The 18,476-nt window shown below is 63.5% G+C and overlaps 1 protein-coding gene across 13 annotated transcripts in view; it reads left to right on the top strand.

The window, feature by feature from the left end:
- PRKAR1B (protein kinase cAMP-dependent type I regulatory subunit beta) overlaps window positions 1–17,856 on the top strand; it is an 82,085-nt gene extending 64,229 nt beyond the window's left edge. For all 13 annotated transcript variants that reach the window (XM_021085935.2, XM_021085937.2, XM_085016289.1 and 10 more), the window contains 3 exons: window positions 3,742–3,863; window positions 16,263–16,344; window positions 16,638–17,856. In XM_021085935.2, the coding sequence (XP_020941594.1) occupies window positions 3,742–3,863; window positions 16,263–16,344; window positions 16,638–16,810 (377 nt within the window). In that variant the 3' untranslated portion in view covers window positions 16,811–17,856. The remainder of the gene's footprint in view (window positions 1–3,741; window positions 3,864–16,262; window positions 16,345–16,637) is intronic.
- Window positions 17,857–18,476: the final 620 nt, after the last annotated feature.

The raw sequence follows: 18,476 nt of genomic DNA, 5'->3' as shown, positions 1-18,476 counted from the left end.
GCACAGCAAAGGAAACAAACAAAACGACAAGACAGCCCACGGAATGAGAGAGAATACGTGCAAACGACGTGACTGACAAGGGGTTAATTTCCAAAATAGATAAACAGCTCCTACAGCTCAACATCAAAAACAAACAAAGCCATCAAAAAAATGGGCAGAAGATCGAAATAGGCTTTTCTCCAAAGAGGACATGTAGACCCGTTAAAATATGCTCAGCATCACCAGTTATTGCAGCAAGCAAATCAAAACTACCATGAGGTCACCTCACATCAATCAGAAGGGCCATCACCAAAAACTCTGCAAATAACAAATGCTGGAGAGAATGTGAAGAAAAGCAGACTCTCCTACACCGCTGGGGGGAATGCAAATCGGCAGACGGTTACTTGAAAAAATGGACATAGGACTCTCATGGAGTTCCTGTTGTAGCTCAGCAGATTAAGAACCTGACTAGTATCCAGGAGGATGCAGGTTCAGTCCCTGGCCTCGCCCGGTGGGTTCAGGATCTGGCGTCGCCACGAGCTGCAGTGTAGGTCTCGGAGGCAGCTCAGATCTTGCATGGCTGTGGCTGTGGCTGACAGCTGCAGTTCCGATTCAACTCCTAGCCTGGAAACCTTCATAGGCCATGAGTGCCATCCTAAAAAGACAAAAAAGTAAATAAATAAAAATAAAAGAACTATCATATGGTCCAGCAATCCCACTCCTGGCCGTCTGTCCAGAGAAAACCATACTTTGAAAAGATAGATGCATCTTTTTTTCATAGTAGCGCTATTCACAATAGCCAAGCCCTGGAAGCAACCCGAGTGTCCACTGAGGGAGGAGTGGGTAGAGAAGATGACGTGGGGTGTGTAGACAGTGGAATGCTACTCAGCCGTGAAAAAGAATGCGGTCCTGCCATGTGCAGCAACGTGGATGGCCCTCGAAACGACCACCCCGAGTGAAGTCAGACAGAGACTGCCTTCAGACGTATCACATGATATCCCTTATATGGGGAATCTAAAAATAATGCAAATGAATATTTATAAAGTAGAAACAGACTCGCAGACAAAAAATAACCTAGTGGGGAAGGAAGCGGGGAGGAGGGATAAATGAGTTGGGGATTAACAGATGCACGCTGCTGTAATGAAATAGATACCAGGCCCCCGCTGTAGAGCACAGGGAACTGCCTTTGATATCTTACAATAACCCATATGTTAAAGAATGTGAAAAATTATATACACGTACATACGTAGGTAACCGAATCGCTTTGCTGGACGCCTGAAACGAGGGCCATTGTACATCAACTGCACTTTAGTTTAAAAAATGGTTCCTGGAGTTCTCTTCGTGGCACAGTGGTTAATGAATCCGACTAGCAACCATGAGGTTGCGGGTTCAATCCCTGGCCTCGCTCCGTGGGTTAAGGATCTGGCACTGCCGGGAGCTGTGGTGTAGGTCACAGACGCGGCTTGGATCCCCTGTGGCTGTAGCTGTGGCCTAGGCTGGCGGCTACAGCTCCGATTGGACCCTTAGCCTGGGAGCCTCCACATGCCGCGGGAGCAGCCCAAGAGATGGTGAAAAGACAAAAGACAAAAAAAAAAAGGTTCCTAAAACAAAGACACCCAGACGTGACGTTCGTTCCAGCAAATCTCTGCAATGACCGGAAAAGGGAAACAAGCTAAATCTGTCGTCGCAGGAAGGGCTGCGTGGCGGACGTCGCGTGGCGCGGGTTGTCCTCCGGCCTGGCGCGTGGCCTGGTCTCCACGTGACACCCCGGACCTGGGAAGCGAGACGGCAGAGACGGACGGCGGTTCTGCCCGCCTCGGGCGACGCCGCAACGTGCGCGAGACGCTGCTGCCTTGCCGTAGAGGCGTGAGAGCACCAGCGGGGAGGAACCTCGCCAGACCTCCTAACGTTAAAAAGAGAATCCCCCAAACCCTCCAGAGGCGTAGCATCTGGGGAGGCAGAGGGAAGTCAGGCTGGGGCGACGGCCCCTCGGTTTCGTCAGTGTCGTTAGGTGTCGTGAGGGAAGAGCCCCCGCGCGGGCAGGGCCGGGTCCTCCTGTCCCTCTGTTCAGGATGGGGGCTGGCTGTGTAGTTCGTGTTACTGTTCTGGTTATTGTTTTCCAGATGTAAAAAAAAAAAGGCACACCTGCGCGGAGCTGGTGGCATGGGGAGCAGAGTGTGGGGCATGGCACGAGGGGGGCTCGGTCCTCCCAGGGGACCCAGAGCAAGTCTGGGATGGACCCTGAGAGGCACCCTGAGCCAGCGTCCAGGGAAGAAGTGGCGCCAGGCCTCCGGGCAGGAACAGCCAGTGTCCCCAGAGCTGGATCAGGTTCGGGCTCAGAGCCCGGCACCCTGGGGTCCCCAGAGCATCAACTGTGTGAGACCAGGGGGAGATGTGAGCCGCCCCACGGCTGCAGGCTGACTTGTGGGGTTGCCTCTGGGGGGCGTCCTGCGTCTCTTCTGTGCGGTTTCCGCCACCTCCGCGGGAGGAACACCCCCAGAAGGGCGGGGTCGGGAGCGGGGTGACCATCTGCCCTGGAGCCCTGGGACTGGATGCCCCCCCCGCTCCAGACGCGGGGGCCCGCGAATCGCTGTCGCCGCCTCTGAGAGGACGGTCCCCTTCCGGGACCTGTGTTGTTGGGGGGTGGAGCTGGGACTCAGACGGCAGCATGGACCCGGTTTCAAATGTGCGGAAACCCCACCAATCCCCACGCGGAGGTGAGCGTCCCAAGGCCCACGTTGTAAAAGCAACGGCTTCTCGTGGCCCCAGAGGGGAACCCCGAGCCGCCACGCACGTGTTCACAGGCTCCCATCGCCACACCGCCACCCACTCCAAAGCCACCGGCGTCGCCCCCTGGGGGTGCGTGGGGCCTGGGTCCCCGGGCAGCTCCCGTCCACTGGGGCTCTTCGGGAAGCTGGCGGGCCAGCGGGCAGCGACTTCCCTGCAGAAGCTGCTCCGGCCCGGGCGGGTCGAAAGTGTGTCCTTGTCGACGTGTGGCATTGGCAGGAGAAATCCCATCCCGGCCTGGACCTAAAATAAATGCTTTGCTTTATATTTTTAGCAGCTGCCCTACATAAGCGCATCTGATAACCGTAGGCCAGAGATGTTCCTTTGGCCAAAAAAGGAACAGTTAGTCAGGGGGGTCATTAATTTCTTATAAAAGGAGCGTTTTTTCCCTTCCCAAGGGCAGGTGTGAGAGAGGGCAGAAGGAGACAGAATTTGCAGGCGGCAAAGGTAAAGCTGCCGCAGAGGGTCGCGTCCTGATCTCCGATGAGGGGAGAGGTGGCGGGTCTCGGTGTCGCGCCCGCAGGTGCACACACGCTCTTTGAATGGCGACGGTCGGCCGGACGGCGTTCCTTTCAGACAGGCAACGGCCTCGGCCTCGGCCTCTGAGTTATTTCATCCCCTTCGTAGCCCTAAGAGCTGACCTGTGATGGCATTGTTTGCAAAAGCACAGGCAGCTCTGTTCCTGAGGCTCACAAAGGCGTTTCATGCTGGGTTCACTTGGAGCCTGCGTGCAGTGCCCCTCCTGGCTCTGAAGCCAGGGATGTGGGTCAGAACCGCTCGGCTCAGGCCCTGTCCACCTGCTGAGGGTGGAGTGCCACCACCCTGGGCCCGGCTGACGCGTGAAAATACTGGGGGCCCCCAGCACAGAAATTTACTCTGCCGCGTTCATCCAGTCAGGCGTCTGGGGTGGGGAGCTGCCCCCTTCCCATGAGCTTCCGTGCCCCCCCCCCGTGACCCCCTTGTCCCCCTCTGCAGAGTCCCTGGAGAAGTGGGAGCGTCTGACGGTGGCCGATGCCCTGGAGCCCGTCCAGTTTGAGGATGGAGAGAAGATTGTGGTCCAGGGGGAGCCCGGGGACGACTTCTTCATCATCACGGAGGTGAGGCCCCCCCAACCCTGGGCGCGGGTGGGGCGCTGGGGGAGGGCCCGGCCGAGGAGGGCTGCCCGGGAGGGGAGCATCCCGCCGACACCCTCCCCGCCCCTGTGGGCCAGTGGTCCCCGAGCGCCCCCTCCAGCCCCCGCCGCCCTCAGTGGACTGAGCAGATGGCCGCCTCCCACCCCCTGTGGGGCCTCAGCTTGAGAACCAGAGGGTCTCCCCTTGGAAAGCGGGGTCGGGCCCCCAGACCCACACGTGTGCTGCTCTGGGTCAGAGCCGCTGTGACGTCTGTGTCTTCGTCGAGGGAAGCGTGTGAAGTTAGGGCGCGTGTGCCGGTCTTGCCACCGCGTGTGGATCTGCGGGGGTCTCAAGCGAGACCTTAACTTAAGATCAGCACCAGATTTCTCCACCTGGACCCGCGTGACTCACTGCTGCCGTCTCCAGCCCCCACCATGGCGACAGCTGGCTCCGGGCCGTAATCCGTGGCGGCCACGCTCAGCCTGTCACTGACGGGGCCGAGCAGCTGCGTGGCCGGCGTGTCCCCCGGGGTCTGCGCCTCGGCTGTGGTCCCCAGGGACAGAGCCACCGCAGCCCCGGAATGAATGAGCGGGCCGCCTCGCCGTGGGAACCTCCCCATGACACAGCCTGAAACTATGTGAGTTTGGCTCACTTCCTACCTCCCCGGCCCCCCCTGGCGAGGCGGGTCTCTGTCCCACGCCGGGTGAAGCACATGCTTCAGCTGCCTGCTTTGCCGTCCGAGGACAGAACCTCCAGCGTGGCAGAGGCTGGTGCTGCTCGTGCAGCACCAAGTGCCCACGCGGGCCATGGCCGCAGCAGCGAGGGGGGTCCTCGTGCCATCTAGAGAGAGTGGCACCTGGCTCGGGGTTGGTGCCGAGACAAGCAGTGACAAGGTGGTGTGACCAGGCCTGGAGCCACCTTCCTGCCTTAAAATAAGAGAAGCAGGAGTTCCTGCTCTGGTGCAACGGTATCAGCAGCATCTTGGGAGCGCTGGGACGCAAGTTTGATCCCCGGCCCCGCGCAGCGGGTTAAATATTTATTGTTGCTGCAGCTGCGGCTCGGACCTGGCCCCCGGCCTGGGACTCCATATGCTGCGGGGTGGCCCAAAAAGAGAAGGAGTAGCAGAAGCGAATTCCCAGGTTGATGTTGACAAGCATGCTCAGAATGCCCTTGGCCAGCGCTCACCCTGCTCCATGCCCAACCAAAGTCTGTCGCTGAGCCCCGAGAATCCAGGGCTCCCCAGGAGCCCCTCCTAGAAGGCCGTGCCTGGACCTCTTCCCGCCACCTGCCTGCTGGTCCCTCAGCAAAGATCTGGACGGCTGCGGGGTCCGCAGGGGACACTGCAGGAGGGAGACCCTGGGTCTGAGGGGCCTGTGAGGTGCTGGGTGGGTCCTGCCGGGGCCAGCACAGAGCTTCGCAGTGTGTGTTTGGAGCCGGGGACGTTGGGACAGGAGGGCCTGGGGGTGCAGGCATGAACCGGGGACTCGGTCTGCGCCTGAGCGCCCCGGGGCTGGGGGCGCTTCTGCAGGGACGCTGTGAGGGGGGTCCTTGGGCGGCTTTCCTGTGCTCGCCCGGGTGACTCATTCAACAATAATGTTTCTTGAAAGAAGGAAAAAAACCACAGACAGAGCAAATTATGACTCCTGCCAGCGAGGTCTCCGCTCCGTGGACCGGAGAGGCGGCAAACCGGCGTTTCAGCTCCCGCCCTGGCTGTGACCTCACGCCTGCTCCCCGCAGAGGGAGCCCTTGGGGTGAAGTGATGGCTTGACTCGGGACATTGCCAGGGCTTTGCTTGCAGGCCGTGGCGGGCACGGCGGGCCCTCGAGGTTTTATCTCAGATCCTCCTGCATGTCCGCAGAGATAGCTGGGGTCTGGCTCATGGTTTCTGGAGGATGTTCCAGCAGAAAATTACTCATACTGTCCAAAAGCAGCTCAGGCTGCTCTCAGACACACAGGGCTGTGAGGTTTGCGCTGGCCTGTGCTGTGGTTTTTTTTTGAAACATTCGAGCTACTTGTCAGTATCTAAAAATCAGGTATTTCACTTAAAAATCTGGATCTCTTCGCCTGAAACACTGAGATCTGGCCACCTCGGATCCCCGCCGGGCCGCAGCCAGCTGGATCCCGGCGTGTGCCGTGCACCCCGCTTTGCCCCAGTCCTCCTCCAGCCCTCTTGCCCCACCGGCGGGCGGGCTTGCAGGCACTTGGCCGTTGAGTGTGCAGCCTCGGTTTTGATGGTCCTGAGGCTGAGGAGTGAGTCGCTCTGGCCAGCGCAGGCAATTGTCCATTAATCTCTGGGCCAAGGCCTCCTCCCAGCCATGTCCAAGGCCACGGGGTCGTCAGCTGTGCGAGAGGCAGGGTCACTGGGGGCTCGTCACAGAACTCTCGGGGGCGGGAGGGCGTCGCCACGTGAGCCTTGATAATGGGACCTGGTTCTTTTGGAGCTACAAGTATGAGCCCCGCGGACGTGCAGTGTGACCTCACCCTGGAGGGGGGCCCTGACTGTCCGTCTCCCGCGAGGGGCGGGCAGCGGAGGCCGTTCTTCCCCCAAGGTCGGGCGGAGGGCAGGTGGGGGATCCCAGGGGCAGCCGTGCGTCTGGCTCCTGCATCCTCCTCCCCACGTCCTGCGCTCTCACTGCGGTTGTGCTGAGCGTTCCCGGTGCGTGAGCGCGCGCGTGCATTGTGTGTGGCGTGTGCACGTGTGTCCAGGCCTCCCCGTGGACGGGGCAGGATGGACCCCATCGTCTCTTTGGCCCCGGGGCCGGGTGTGCTCTGGCCCGTCCACGGAAGGGCTCTGTGCTGTGTCCACCGTCGTTGCGGAGGCTGCGCCTGGCGACACAGATGTGTGGTTTTGTGTTCAGGGCTGTAGGCTCCGCACAGACTCGCCAGGAGCTTGGGCTGGTGGGGCGGCTCCCCCTCTGCAGGGGCTCCTGCTGCCTCCTGCAAAAAAGGGTCCTGGGAGAGCGGTTTGGGGACGTAGAGCTCCGCTGCTTCCGCCAGGACAGCCCAGCCTGGAGGCCGAGCGTCACCCTCCGCTGCCTGGGGGGCGGGGGGGGGGCGCGAGAACGTGGAGGGGGGGCGGAGTCACAATAGACCCCCGCGTGTAACCCAAGCCTCTCCGAAGGTATGGTTTTCACGACATTGTAACATGTATTTGCAGTGGTTTCCTTGGCAACCGGGATTCTTTTCCCGTGTGCTCTGTGACCAGCTGAATTGGTGCGTCACGGTGGGGCCCTGGGCTTCAAGGGCATCGCATGCGCTCAGAACTGAAATGCACCCTCCCAGACTTGTGTGGCCGCAGCCTCTGCTTCCCGCGTGGCCAGAAGCGGTCGCCGGCACATCTGAAAGCGACGTGGTGTCCCCCACCTCCAGCCCTGCTCTCCCCCGGGCCGCTGTGTGGATGGGGTGGCGGGGATGCCATTCCTTTAGAGGACGTGCTGTTCCGGTGGATCCCTTCACACGCGCTGTGGCACGTCCATCCGTCTCGGCACAGCGATGCCCTCGGAGCCAGCGGCGGGAAGGAAGCGATGTTTCCCCTTTAGATGTGCTGTGGGGGTTGATTTTGTGGGTGGGCTTGGCCAGGCTGTGGGACCCTGTGTTTGTCCAGCGTGGGTCCCGGTGTTTCTGTGAAGGTGCTCTTCAGGTGCGACGGTGTGACGTCCGCTGACCTTGACGGAACCCATGACCTCTGTGGCGAGGGTGGGCCTCGTCCAATCAGGCTATGTGCCCTTAAGAGGAAAAGGACCGCGGTCCCCCAGGAAGAAGGGGTTCCCTGCGCCGGCTTTGGCTTTTGGCCTCAGCCCCAGTGCTCGCTCCTCCCTGCCCCCCTGCAGGTTTCAGACGTGCCGCCCCACAGCCGTGTGAGCCGATGGCTTAACCTGCATCTTCTCCATCACCCGTCCCATTGCCCCTCTCTCTGGAGAACCCCAACCATCACCCCTGCCCCTGCCTTTGCCCGAGCGGTCAGGGCCCCAGGCGGGTTGGGGGGGGGTCCCCCGTGCCTGCTGGGAGCCAGGGCCCCTCACAGCCCCACAGGCCCAAGGGCTGCCTGGTGTGGGCGCTGGCCTGCGGGGCTGCAGGACGCCGGTGGGGGTCTCCCTGTGGCCGGTGGGCTTGGTGCTGCCTTTCCTCTTTGCCGGAGCACAGGTGCACTTCGCTGGCCTATGTGGTGTCCTGTCCCCTGCCCTCCTGGATGGATGTGGCGAGCAGAGGCCTGGCCCCGGGATCCGCTGCTCTGGAAGCTGTTTCCCCAGCTGTGGAGGGGCTGGTGGAGACGGGCGTGCACGGGTGTGAGGCTCGAGTCATTGACACCTGCTGGGCCCTGGGTGCCAGGCTGGGCTCCGTGTCCCATGGCCTCTCTCATTGTCTCCGAGTGCTGGAGGCTCCCACCACTGTGACCGAGGCCAAGCTGTTGGGTGTTCTCAGCCGACCAGAGCAGATCTGCGCTCGTGAACCTGGGGCTCACGGACGTGAGAACAGAAAGCACCAGTGGGTCCTCCCAGAGCTGAGCCCCCTCACCTCCGGGTCTCAACCTCCCGCAGCCTGTGGGGGCCGTTCTCAGGACCCCTCTGGCTTCCAAAGATCTGAAGCACCCAGTGGCCCGAGGAGCTCTCGGCGCCAACAGCGGGACCCACAGGGGCTCCTGGCTGCATCTGGCCAGAGGGACCCTGGTGCCCCCCCGCCCTGTGGCAGGGAAGAGGGGCCTATGGGGCTGAGAACGTGTCAGCTTCTTTGAGGTGCACAGACTGCCCCGCCGACCTGCTCTGGGAGGGCGGCTAGGGCGGGGCAAGGGTGGCACCTTAGGTCCCCTCCCCAGCGACCCTCCCGAGGCCAGACTCCCGCCTGCTGGGAGGACCTCTGGCCTGGGGGCAGCCGGACCAGACGCGTTTCCTCCCTGCCTGCTCCCACGCGGGCTGCAGCGGGAGGCATTGCCATGGAAACGTGAGGTTGGCCGTATCTCCTCTCTTTGCGAATTAGTTTGATGACTGCAAGGCTGCGGCGACTGCAGAACAATCCTCTTCCAAGCCCGCCTTTGGTCGGGGCTTTCGCAGCTTGTCCCTGGGCCCGCGCCTCCCTCTTCGTGGCTGAAGAGGGTTCAGAGGTCACTGTTGCCCCGGGGACTCTCAGGGCGACCACCGGAGTCGCGGCCACTTGTGACTCCGCCCACCTTTGCCCCTACCGCGCGCCAGGCCGAGGGGATTGGGCGATGGCAGCTGCTGGCCGGCTCCCCGCGTTTGCAGAAAGGGGAGCGCACCCAGACCACTCGCCACAGGCGCGTCTCGGGTCCAGCATGGAGAAGGGCCAGGCCAGAGCAGGAAGTCCAGGGAGGTGGCGCAGCGACCCCAGGGCGACGGCGGCTGGGCCCGTGGGGTTGGGCATTGATGCCTGAGTGGAGATCCTGCGGAGGAAGAGGGGCCGGTTTAGGGGCAGAGGAGGCGGGCCGGACCCCACCCGCCCTGCACCCTGACAGCGGTTTTGACGTCCACCCTGTGTGCCCCCAGCAAGGCCAGGAACAACTGGTCCAGCTGCCCCAGCTTCTCCGTAAGCCAGACAACCGCAGCATCCGGCCGGCATCTCTCGGCTCCTAGGAGCCTCCCGGGTGCCTAGGCGTGGGCGCCTGTCCTGGGACCCTCCCTCGATCTGCAGCCGGTCTGAGGGGCTCGCCCTGGCGTCCACCCGCCAGCCAGGGTCCTTCGCTGCTTAGCCGTGTGGGCCCCGTTGGGAGGAGGCCGGCGCCGTCCTCCGGTTGTCACTGTTGGCTCTGTGGTCGGTGCCTGACCCTCCCCGTCAGGCAGTGAGAGTGGCCGGCGCTTGCTGGCCCAGGTCAGTGTGGAAGGACAGTGGTCTTGGTCCAAAAAGTAGCAGAAAGATAAACTTTCCTTCTGGGCTGAAGCAGCAGGAACACTTTTCCAGAAGCCGGGCTGGGCCGGGAGCCACGCCGCACCCACGTCCACCCGTCTGGGCCAGCTCAGACCTCTGTCCTCCGAGCTGGCTGGTCACCAGCAGTGGGAGTGCTACAGTCTCCGAGGAGTCCTTTTAATTTCACGACTTCATTTAAGGGGGCTGTTTCAAGTTCACAGCAAAGCCGAGGGGAAAGTACCCCAACTTCCCACGTGCCTCCTGTCCCCCCACGCGCAGCCCCCACCGGCAGGTTGCAGTCACCTGCAGTGAGGGTTTGGACACTCGCACGATCACGTGTGGTCATCGCCGCGTCACGCAGGTCGTTGCCCTGCCGTGAAGACCGCCTCTGCGCCCCTGGTCCCTCCCTCCCCCGGCTCTGGTCCTCTCCTGTCTGTCTCCTCTTGCCTTTTCCAGGAGGTCACATGTGCGGGGGCGCAGAGTCTGCGGCCTCTCCTCTCTGGCGTCTCCCGCTTTGTGATGCGTGTGCACCTCTTTTCTGTGGTTCTCCGCGGCTCACGGGCGCTTTTCCCCAGGGCCCAGTGCTGCTCCGCTGTCTGGACTCAGGCGGTGATTTATCCATCACCTGCGAGGCACCTTGGTCACCTCCAGGTCCTGACAGTGCAATTAAAGCTGCCGTCAGCGTCCGTGTGTAGGTTCTCTGGGGACTCACCAGACCCTCTGCGTGGACACCGAGGGCACAGTTGCCACATCTCGGGGGGTTTGGGGGGCCGCTCCCTGCCTGGTGTCCCCTTGGTGCCTGGATGGCTCCCAGCCCCTCTCCTCCTGTGCTCTGACCCCACTGGGGGCTCTCATGCCCAGGGTCTCCCAGGCCTGACTTTGGGCGGCCCTGATGTCCCGCAGGAGTGTCCGAGGAGCCGTCTCCTCCCCACTTCATGGCCGTGTCATCCGGGGCTCGGGGCTCGTCCCTTCGGGACCCCTTCTGTAGGCCCCGGGCCCCAGCCCGCCTCTGCTGCCCTTTCCCCGGAGAGGGCAGCTCCCAGCGCCAGCTGAGCGGGCGCTCTGGGCTCTGAAATGACCTGTCCCCGTCCGCCGGCGTGTGGACACCCGGCCCCCCACGCCTGCCTCGCGGTCCCTCCCAGGGCCGTGACCCTGTGCGCCAAGATTCTGGTGCGGCTGCCGCGCTCGGCTTCTGGGGGCCGGGGCCTGGAGCTCGGGGCTTCTGCCTGTAGAGCTGGGGGCCCTTTTACAGCATGAATGCTGAACGACTAAGCAAGTACAGTGTCGCCCGCTGGACTAAGACCAGCGACACAGAAGCGCCTTCAGAAGCGCAGGCTCCCAGCCTCCCCGCCCCCACGGCAGTCTGGGTGGCCCCTCCCCGTGCCTTTCTGAGACTTTCTGATGGAAAAGTGGAAAACGTTGGGGGTGTGCCCCTGAAAGTCTGAAAGCGCCGTCTTCCTCACTCCGCTCGCCCCCCCCCCACCCCCGCCCCGTCCCAGGGGCTGCTTCCCACCCTCGGACACCCCGTTTCCTGGTGTCGTCACACCTGGCGGGAGGGAGGCGGCCCAGACGGACGGGTGTGGAAGGGCCGTGCCGGGGTCTCGGTCCTGCTTTGTCCTGAGCGGGACCCCAGGATCCGGCCACCAGGGAGGAGACACGGTGCGCGAGGACCGTTGCCGTGACGGCGGATGTTTTGGCGGGATGTCTTCCGGATGTGCGTTCTGAGCCGGTCCGGAGGGGGGGGTGTCACTCCCCCTGCTGCCCGCCGGCCGAGGGTGGCTCTGGCTTAGGTGGGTGGACAGCTGTGTGCCTCCTTCTCCTCCCCGTGGTGGCATCCAATGCGGCTCAGTTCCCGGGAACCCCCTCCTCCAAAGCACTCCGAGCTAATGGTGGCCTTTGCTGGAAAGCTGTTCCCGGCACCCGCAGAGGTGATTGATGCGCTGCGGGTTCCGTCCCCAGCCGTGGGGCCCTGATACCCACCCCTGTGCCCGCGGTTGGCTGTGGGAGCTTGGGCATGAGTCTTCCAATGTGGGGCGTCTTCCCAGGGGTCATCACGCGTGTGATGAGCACAGGGTCCCCAGGGACGGCTGGTGGCCTCTCCGGACAGAGGGCCATGTGGGGAGCCCAGCGCGGACCCCAGAGGGCAGGATACAGGCTCGATCACCTGCTGGCTGGGGGGGGGGGGTATTGAGGCTGGAGCCGCTGCTTGGCCCTGCCTTCAGGTGGGGCCATCAGCCTGCAGACGGAGGTGCCTGGGGGCCCCCTTCAGATGCTGGGGGTTGAGCACCAGAAACCGCTTTGTTGCCAGAGCAGCCCCCTGCCCCACCCTGGGAGGCGCAGGAGCCTGGTCCTGCACTTCAGCCTCGACTGGAAGCTTCCAGCTCTCCCCATCCTCCACCCCGAGGAAGGGCAGGCGAGCCGCGGTTCCCGCATCCACAGGTGGCGGGGAGAAGCGGAGCCACGGAAGAGCACGGGGAGCAGAGCCGTTGTCACGGTCAGCCAGGCGAGCGGGGGGGCACCTGCATTTCCAGGTTCGAGGTTTTTCCGAGAGCCTGGGTACCTTCTGCCTCCCCGCTTCACGCTGACTCGTGTCCGCTGCCGTCGTGACCATCTGCCATGTCTGACGCGCATCGGTGTCTCTGGGGCTCTGCTCCCACCCTGACTTTGATGAGCTGACCGGCATCGTACCGCTGTGCCCATGAGGACGCGGAGGCTGGCCTGCCCGGAACGCGACCAGCACGTAGAGGAGCCGGGCGGGGACCGCGGGGAGCCGTCGGAGCCTCAGGGAGCCTCAGGTGGGGGCCGATGTCTCCACACCTTCCCGGCACCTGCCTCCTCTTTAGTTGTCCTTTAATTTAGGGGACGCGATGCCAGTTTCCGTTTGTGGCTGTGATTGTTTCTTTTAAAATACGTATTTTTTTAAAAAAATAAGGAATATTTCCTGTGCTGGCACGTGGTATGGGGATCCGAGGCGCCTGCTCACTGCGCGGCCAGCCTGGGCTCACGGTCAGACCCTGTGCACCGACACCACAGCGGCACGGGGGGCGGTGTCTGTCCCTCCCCCCACACGGGCTGTGACGGACTCTTCTCTTCACTCTTCTTCACAAGCAGAAGACGTGGCCCTCCGAGCCCCCCACTGCGGCCCCCACGGGTGGGGCCGCCTCTCCCGGCTCCGACGGCGCCTGAGCCACGGGGGCTCTGGGCCGGGCTGGAGGGGCTGCTCGAGGCGTGGGAAGCCCCGAGCCCCAGCTTCCACGGGCACCTGCACCTCGGCCTTGGCCGCTGCTGTCCTGCAGAGGCCACGCTTGCCCGTCGCAGAAACCAGAGAGATGGAATTCCCGTCTTGGCTCAGCGGAGATGAACCTGACTCGCATCCATGTGAGGACGCAGGTTCGATCCCCAGCCCTGCTCAGCGGGTTAAGGATCCCGCGTTGCTGTGGCTGTGGTGTAGGGTGGCAGCTACGGCTCCGATTCGATTCGATCCCTTGTCTGGGAACCTTCATGTGCCGCGGGTGTGGCCCTGCAAAGACCAAAAGGAAAGGCACCAGAGAGTTGAGTTGGGTTTTGATTTTGTCGAAAAATTTAAAGTTGAAAACGTCGAAAGGCGAACGGGCCTTTCACAGCCCTGTGCCCCAGGCAGCGGCAGAGGCATTTTTCTCGTGCGTCCTCCGGGCTGATTCCTATGTGACCGATTTATTTTTAGAGTTGGGTCGGAATCAATAAGCGAGAGATTTGGGGAATATGCGTTAGAGTTTTGGCAAGTATGTGTTTCCAGCCCCCAGAATTCCAGCCCTCAGTCCCCTGAGGGTGTCTGTGCTGCCTTCCTGGCCGGCAGGGAGAGCAGCACAGGACAGCTGTCCCAGGGCTGGGATGGTTTCGCCATCCCGGAAGACCCGGGGCACGCGGTGGTCACGCCTGTTGCCGTGTCGTGGGAACGCTGGGCCCTGCCGCTTGGAGGCCCGCCCGACCCCACGGTGTCCAGTCCATCGGCCCGGGTCCCTGGCTCCCCGCCCCAGGCAGTCCAGCCCGGGACGCCCCCCGTCCTGTTGTGACATCAGTGCTGGGGCGCAGAGCCTGTCAGCCTTGGCTGCTGTAACAAAGAGCCCCCAAAAAAAGCCGGGAGTTGGTCTCGTGACTGAAGACCCCACAGTTTGTCACTGGACCCCAGGGGGCATTGGTTTGTCTTGTGGGCCCGCTGCCCCTTGCCACCTGAGGCTGGCGTTCCCGGTTGAGGCGGACTGGCAGCTCACGTGGGAGGGGACATGACATGCCCTCCCAGGTCACTTGGCCACGAGCACCTGCAGCTGCTGGTGGGGGCCCCCAGCCTGCCATGTGCCTCGTGGGGCTGCTCGCTCGGTGCTCCCCTGAGGACACTTCCTGAGCGTCCATCCTCATGCCGACCAGCCCGGCGGCCCTGTTGTCACACCTGTCCCCAGGCACGCGTCCACCTCCCGGTCAAGGTGCGTCTGGGTGCGAAGGCTCCGTCCACTGCCAAGGAAGCGGATTTCACCTCATCCCACCTGCGGTCGATCGTAAGACGGGCCTCCGTGTGAGACCAGGAGGCAAAGCTGCCAGGCGCAAGGGGGACGCTGCTGGTTCCAGAGAGAACAGGGTGGGACGCTGTCTGCACGGGGGCAGGGGCACGAGCGAGAAACAGAGCAGAGGCCCCCCTGAGCCCACAGAACCCCAGTCCTCACGCCTCTCCTGAGCGGGCCGGGCAGCGTCTGAGGGGTGCAAGCCGGTCACGGTGGTTTAAGGTGAGCGTGTGACCTGCTCTGACCAGTGAGTGAGCTGGGAGGGAAGGTTGCTGGGAGCTTCCAGAAGGTTCTCCTGTGAATGGCACGGGGAGGCGTTTGTCGACTCCCGGAACTGTGGCAGCCATGGTGTCATCAGGAGGACTCGACCGAGGCCAGCAGAGTGGAAGGCAAGGGCGAGAAGAGTGCGGACACCAGTCTGGGCATCTCACGTCGGGTTTCTGTTATTTGGGGTTGAAGCAGCGCCTCGGACGCGCTGAGCTTGGAGTCTGCTGAGTAATTCTGTAAACCAGGGAGCTTCCGTTCCGTCCTGAGAGTCCTGAAGAGGAAAATGATCCAGTTGTCAAATGGAAAATTGTCGAAACGGGGAATGAAAGGCCTGTAAGTTGCATAAGTACAGTCGCGAAAGCAAACGCTAATTGGGGTGACGCGCTGTTGTATCCGGAGAAGCACTGCTGTCCCCGCGGTACCGTCAGCCGCCCTCCACTCCGGCTTTGTCCCTGGGCTTCTGGCAGCAGCCCATGTTCAGGGGACCAGCCCACAGTGCACAGCTGGGTGAGTCCCCTCAGCCGGCGTCGGGTCTGTGCCAGGACTGGTCTGAGCAGGCTGTAGACTGGCCGGGAAGACGGCTGGGGGTGGTAGGCCGAGGGGCAGCGGGCGGGAGTGGGGGGGGCGGCAGACTCCGTCCTGTGTGTGGGGTCAGCTTGGGACCGTGTGTCCTGCGGGCCCTGTTCCTCCGTCCAAGTCGGGAGGGCTTCCTGTCTGCCCACGTGGGGTAGAGACAAGCCCTGCTCCATCCGTCAGCTGGCTTCATAAACACCCCGTGGCTGGAGTGGGGGCCGGTGTGGGGGCCGCCCACGGGCACCGGGAGATTCCAGGCACGCCGGGCACAGGCAGGATCTCCTGACCCGCGCCTCGCAGACCGGCAGAGGGGTTACCCATTAACCAGGGCCTGGCCGGGCCTGCGTTTCTGAGGCCGGGTCCGGGTGAGCTGGGGTGAGCCGAGCCACCTGGAAACAAACCGCCTTCCCATGGGCATTGGGTGCCAGCGTGCAGGCTGGGGACATGCCTGAGCGGCTGGAGGCCAAGGGACCTGTGGATACGGGGGGCGCCCAGCGCCCCGGGAACTTTGTGCGGGGTCTTTGAGGCCTGCCGGCCGTGTGGGGCTGAGCTATGGGGGTGCATTCATTTACTGGCGCTGCTTAGGGGGCCCGGCTCCTAATCCTCAGGCATAGAGGGAGGGAGCCCGCCCTCCTCCGCTTCCCCCGAGGGGCAGGTGAGGGGCTCTGGGCTCCGGACCGGCTGCTGGAGCGTCACTGCCGGGGCCGAGGCCGAGGCGTGGAATGCGGTGCCCGGCCGAGCTGCCCTGCCCACGCCTGTGTTAAGCATTGAGCCCGGCGTCTGCAGACACCTGTCTGGGGGCCGGGGGAGCCGCCTCGCTTAGCGGGTGTGTGACCCCGAGACCACACTCCTCCCGTCCTTGAGACTTAAGCCAAGGTCAGCCGGGAGCGGCGCTGCCTTCGGAGGCACCTCCAGATTCAGCCCGCGCCACGCCCCGGGCTCGAGCCAGGCTCAGAGAGCGGTGGTCTCGGGGAGAGGCCACGGCTCCCAGACCCCTCGCCCTTCTGTCAGCGAGAGGAAGATGGGGGATTCACTTTAGATTTGGGGGCGCGTGTAGAAAGGAGCCAGTGACCTCACGGGGGGCCTCGGGCACTCCCGCCCTTGCCCCCCAACTCCAGCCAGCCGCCCTCACATGTCCCCTTGGCACCTGCAGGGCACAGCCTCCGTCCTCCAGCGCCGGTCCCCCAACGAGGAGTACGTGGAGGTGGGGCGTCTCGGGCCGTCTGACTACTTCGGTGAGTGGGTGGGGTCGCACCCTCCTGGGGGTGCCCGTGTCCCAGGGCCCCAGAAGGGCTGAGAAGGGGGCCGCAGCAGGCGTGGGAGGCCTGGCTGGGGCCTGGCTGCCCGTCCTGGGCGCCGGCTGAGCGGGGAGGCCGCGGCGGGACGGGCCAGCTGCGTGTGAGTCTAAGTCTGCGTCCCAGGTCTTCAGGAGACACGCCCGCGTGCGGCCCGTACTCAGGGTCGCTCCGTGTCCTGGGCGAGCTTTGCCCCCGAGCCCCCCGCCCCTGATGCTGTCTCTCGCCCCCAGGGGAGATCGCGCTGCTGCTGAACCGGCCCCGGGCGGCCACGGTGGTGGCGCGGGGGCCGCTCAAGTGTGTGAAGCTGGACCGGCCCCGCTTCGAGCGCGTGCTGGGCCCCTGCTCCGAGATCCTCAAAAGAAACATCCAGCGATACAACAGCTTCATCTCCCTCACCGTCTGAGGCCGCGTCCCGTGCGCTGCGCGGGCTGGGCCCCCGCCCTCCGGACTCACGCGGGGAATAAAAGAGTCGCCTTGCATCTCGAAGCCCCCCGGGAGGTGGCAGCGCCCCCTCCCCCGCCTCCCCTCTGGTTCTCCGTGGGCGCCTGGTCTGCGGTCAGGATGTGGGCAGTGAGGTCTGGGGGCCCCCACAGGCACCTTGGACTTGGGGTGAGAAGCCAAGGCTGAGAAGAGAGGAGGTCTGGGCCCCGCCCGCAAATCCCCCCTCCCCCGCCCCCAGCTGGGGTCCTCCTAAGATGACTGGGCTGGGGACACTTTGGTGGCTTACGCCGGTCCTGGCCTCAGAGAGGGGGTGGCCGCAGGTTCCCACGGAGCTTGGGGGGTGTGGGCGTCTCCTCACTTTCCTGGAAAGCTGGGAGCTCTGACCCGCTTGCCGGAAGGGCAGGGCCTCAGGGCGCCCCGCGGGGCTTAGACGCCCAGGAAGCGGAGGAAGCAACGTGTGAGGCTGGGACTTTCCACGGTGCCCTGAATGTCCTTGTGGCTGCTTCGGGGACTCCCCGGCCAGAGCCTGCCCTCCGCCCCGCAGAGAGCTCGGGAGGAAGCGGCAGGATTTTCTGAAACGTCATCAGGGCAAAGTTGTGCGAAGCAGGGTCCCCAGGGGGTCGTCCCCGTAGGCAGGGGTCTCGCCCTGGGGCGCTACTCCGTTGGCGGAGTCGCCACCCTCCTGATGGAGGAGAATGTCCGTCCCCCAGCCCTGGCGCCACACACCCGAGTCACCAGGCACTTGAGACCCCCCGAAAGGACCTTCAGTCCACCTCCAGCCTGAGCTGGACGGGCCCGGGGCCAGCGCCTCCTGGGACTTCCAGTGGCCGCAGTGCAGACCCTGTCGCACCCCAGCACGTCTGGAGGGGTTGCCGGCGTGCGGAGACCCCAGCCAGCCCTGCCTCTGCCCGTGGGTGTTTCTGTGTCGTGTAAACCCCGCCTGTGTGTCGCGATGTTCTGAACGCTGCATGAGCTGATATTAAATGTGCACTGAGGTACATCTGGCAACTCCGGGTTTTGATCTGAAATCTTTGGTTGAAGGTTTTCCTCCTCTTGTTTTTCCTGTGATAAAGTAGCCATGACACGGAGTTCCCCTCGTGGTTCAGCGGAAACGATCTGACTTGTATCCATGAGGTTGCAGGTTCGATCCCTGGCCTTGCTCCGTGGGTTAAGGATCCGGCGTGGCCGTGAGCTGTGGTGTAGCTCGCAGACGCGGCTCGGACCCCACGTTCCTGTGGCTGTGGTGGAGGCTGGCGGCTACAGCTCCAATTGGACCCCTAACCTGGGAACCTCCATGTGCCGCGGGTGTGGCCCTAAAAGAAAAGAAAAAAAAAGTCCTAACGTAAAACTTAGCATCTTCACGGTCTTCCAGCATCCGGTTCGGGGGCGTGAGGCACCGTGTGTTTGCACCGCCATCAGCACCGTCATGTCCAGAGCGTTGCGTCTTCCCAAACCGGACTCGGTCCCCAGGAAATGCCCGCGCCCGTCCCCTCCCGCAGCCCTGGCGCCCACTCTCCACTCTCTGCCTCCGTGACCCTGACGGCGCCACGGCGCTGGAGGACGTGGGCTCACGCCGGGTGGCCTTCCGTGTCCGCTCACCTCTCTGGGCGTCATGTCTTCAAGGCTCA

The sequence above is a fragment of the Sus scrofa genome, chromosome 3, assembly GCF_054392235.1.
Source record: "Sus scrofa isolate SSC_HxYL_T2T_F1_AM1 chromosome 3, Sscrofa_HxYL_maternal_Yorkshire_Landrace_v2.0, whole genome shotgun sequence".
Classification (NCBI taxonomy): domain Eukaryota; kingdom Metazoa; phylum Chordata; class Mammalia; order Artiodactyla; family Suidae; genus Sus; species Sus scrofa.
The sequence above is the reverse complement of the archived record's forward strand: the minus strand, read 5'-3'. Positions and strand labels throughout refer to the sequence as shown.